Source organism: Echinops telfairi, unplaced genomic scaffold (genome assembly GCF_000313985.2).
Source record: "Echinops telfairi isolate 266 unplaced genomic scaffold, ASM31398v2 ScPeMD7_7457;HRSCAF=8495, whole genome shotgun sequence".
NCBI classification, from domain to species: domain Eukaryota; kingdom Metazoa; phylum Chordata; class Mammalia; order Afrosoricida; family Tenrecidae; genus Echinops; species Echinops telfairi.
This window is the reverse complement of record NW_022111357.1, coordinates 46,489,006-46,490,733: the sequence shown is the minus strand read 5'-3', so window position 1 is coordinate 46,490,733 and position 1,728 is coordinate 46,489,006. Positions and strand designations below refer to the sequence as shown.

The window sequence follows — 1,728 nt, the reverse complement described above, 5'->3', positions numbered from 1 at the left end:
TCTGACAGCAGATGGTCCAGGAGACACCCACAGGCTTTTATGGGTTAACTGGGAATTCCTTCAACATGTTCTGAGATCATCCTCCAGTGTACAAAGGGGCAAACAGAGAGAATTTGCCGAAGGTCCTGGTCCAAGACTTGAACCTGGGTAGGGTGGCTTCAGACTTAACCCCCATCCTAGGGCCAGGACTCATGGCCACTCCAACCCAAAGCCCTGCCTCCAGCCCCCAGCACACACCTGCTAAGTAGACGGAGACCCCGCAGCAGAAGAGGCCAAGGGCCACGTGTCTGAGGAGGCGGCAGTCGTAGAGAAACCAGTCGGACCTGGAGTGGGGGGTGTGGAGAAGGAAGACAGTTCTCAGGAAGTGCAACTGGCGGGGAGGCGAGGAGGGGAGATGAGAGAATGGCCCGAATAAGAGGCGGAGCTAGCTTGTGGGAGCCAGGATTCACAGGAGGACCCATTGCCACCCACCCATTGGACATCCATCCACTTATCTACCGTCTGTCCATCCATCATCCATCTATCTACACAATCATTTAATCACCTGCCATCTTGCCACCACGGATACATCAGCCCATCCATTCACTATTCATCCATCTATCATCATCCACCCACCCTCTGTCCATCTCTCCAGCCACCCTTCTACTCACCCATCTATCTGTCCATCCAACCATTCATCCATCCATCCACTCGACTTCCGAAAAATGTATGTTAATAATTCAACCATCCTATCTCATCCATTCACACTCTCCCTCATTCCTCCATCAAACAGGCCAATCATTACCTACCTTTCATTCATTTAAACCATGTCCCATGCACCCATCCATCCATCCATCCATTTAAATCACGTGTTCTAGATTAAACTATGTCCCACCTCTCCAAAATATGTATGGGCACCCTGAGTGTTATACCTGTGGGTATGATCCTGTTTACAAGTAGGGGATTTTTGTTGTTGTGTTATTAGATCATATCTGAGTAGAATGGGTTCTAAATCTAATCGCTTCTAAGTTATGAAAGGAACAGATCACACACACACACACACACACACACACACACACACACACACACGACCACGACGACACACTCGATGTCAGGCTTGCTTACAAGCCAAAGAACCAAGGAGCTCCTGGGCCGGTACCGGCAAGGCCGTATTTGCCTCCAGAACTCCAAGAGCAGCAAAGTCTGTTCTTTAAAGCCACATGCTTGTGGCATTTGTGCCACAGCAGTGCCCAAAGACTAAGGAAACATCCTGGCTCCCACCTCACCCCCATTCAGTCTACATCCAAACACCACCCTCCACTCATGCAGCTCCCCTCCCATCCTGGCTCCCCTGCCGGGCACTCAACCCTTCAGAGCTTGCAGAACAGTTACTCTGGGCCCCACACTGCTCACCACCCGTCCTCACCCCACAGACCACACATACAGCCCTCTTCTGTCCGTGAGGCCGCAGCAAGGGAGGCACCTGCCGAGTGTTTTGAACACATATAGGAGGGAAGGAGGGAGGGTTAGATGAAGAGAGGAGAGGTAGGCAGGGAGAAGCCAAGAGCCAGAGGGATTGGTGAAGGAGGGTTACATGGAGGGCGGGGGAGAGAGAGAAAAGGGAACGGAGGTGTGGATGGAGTGAGGCAGAGGAGCACGAAGGGGTGGCTGGGTGGCTTCATGAGTGGATGCATGGGTGAGTGGAGAGATGGGAATGAAGGGTGGGCCGTGGGTAGCTGGATAGATGCG

At 52.3% G+C, this 1,728-nt stretch overlaps 1 protein-coding gene across 1 annotated transcript in view; it reads right to left on the bottom strand.

Moving 5' to 3' along the window:
• Positions 1-1,728, bottom strand: part of TMEM221 (transmembrane protein 221) — a 9,930-nt gene that overhangs the window by 6,043 nt on the left and 2,159 nt on the right. Inside the window, exon 2 of the mRNA XM_004698129.1 lies at positions 238-370. Within this exon, the coding sequence (XP_004698186.1) occupies positions 238-370 (133 nt within the window). The remainder of the gene's footprint in view (positions 1-237; positions 371-1,728) is intronic.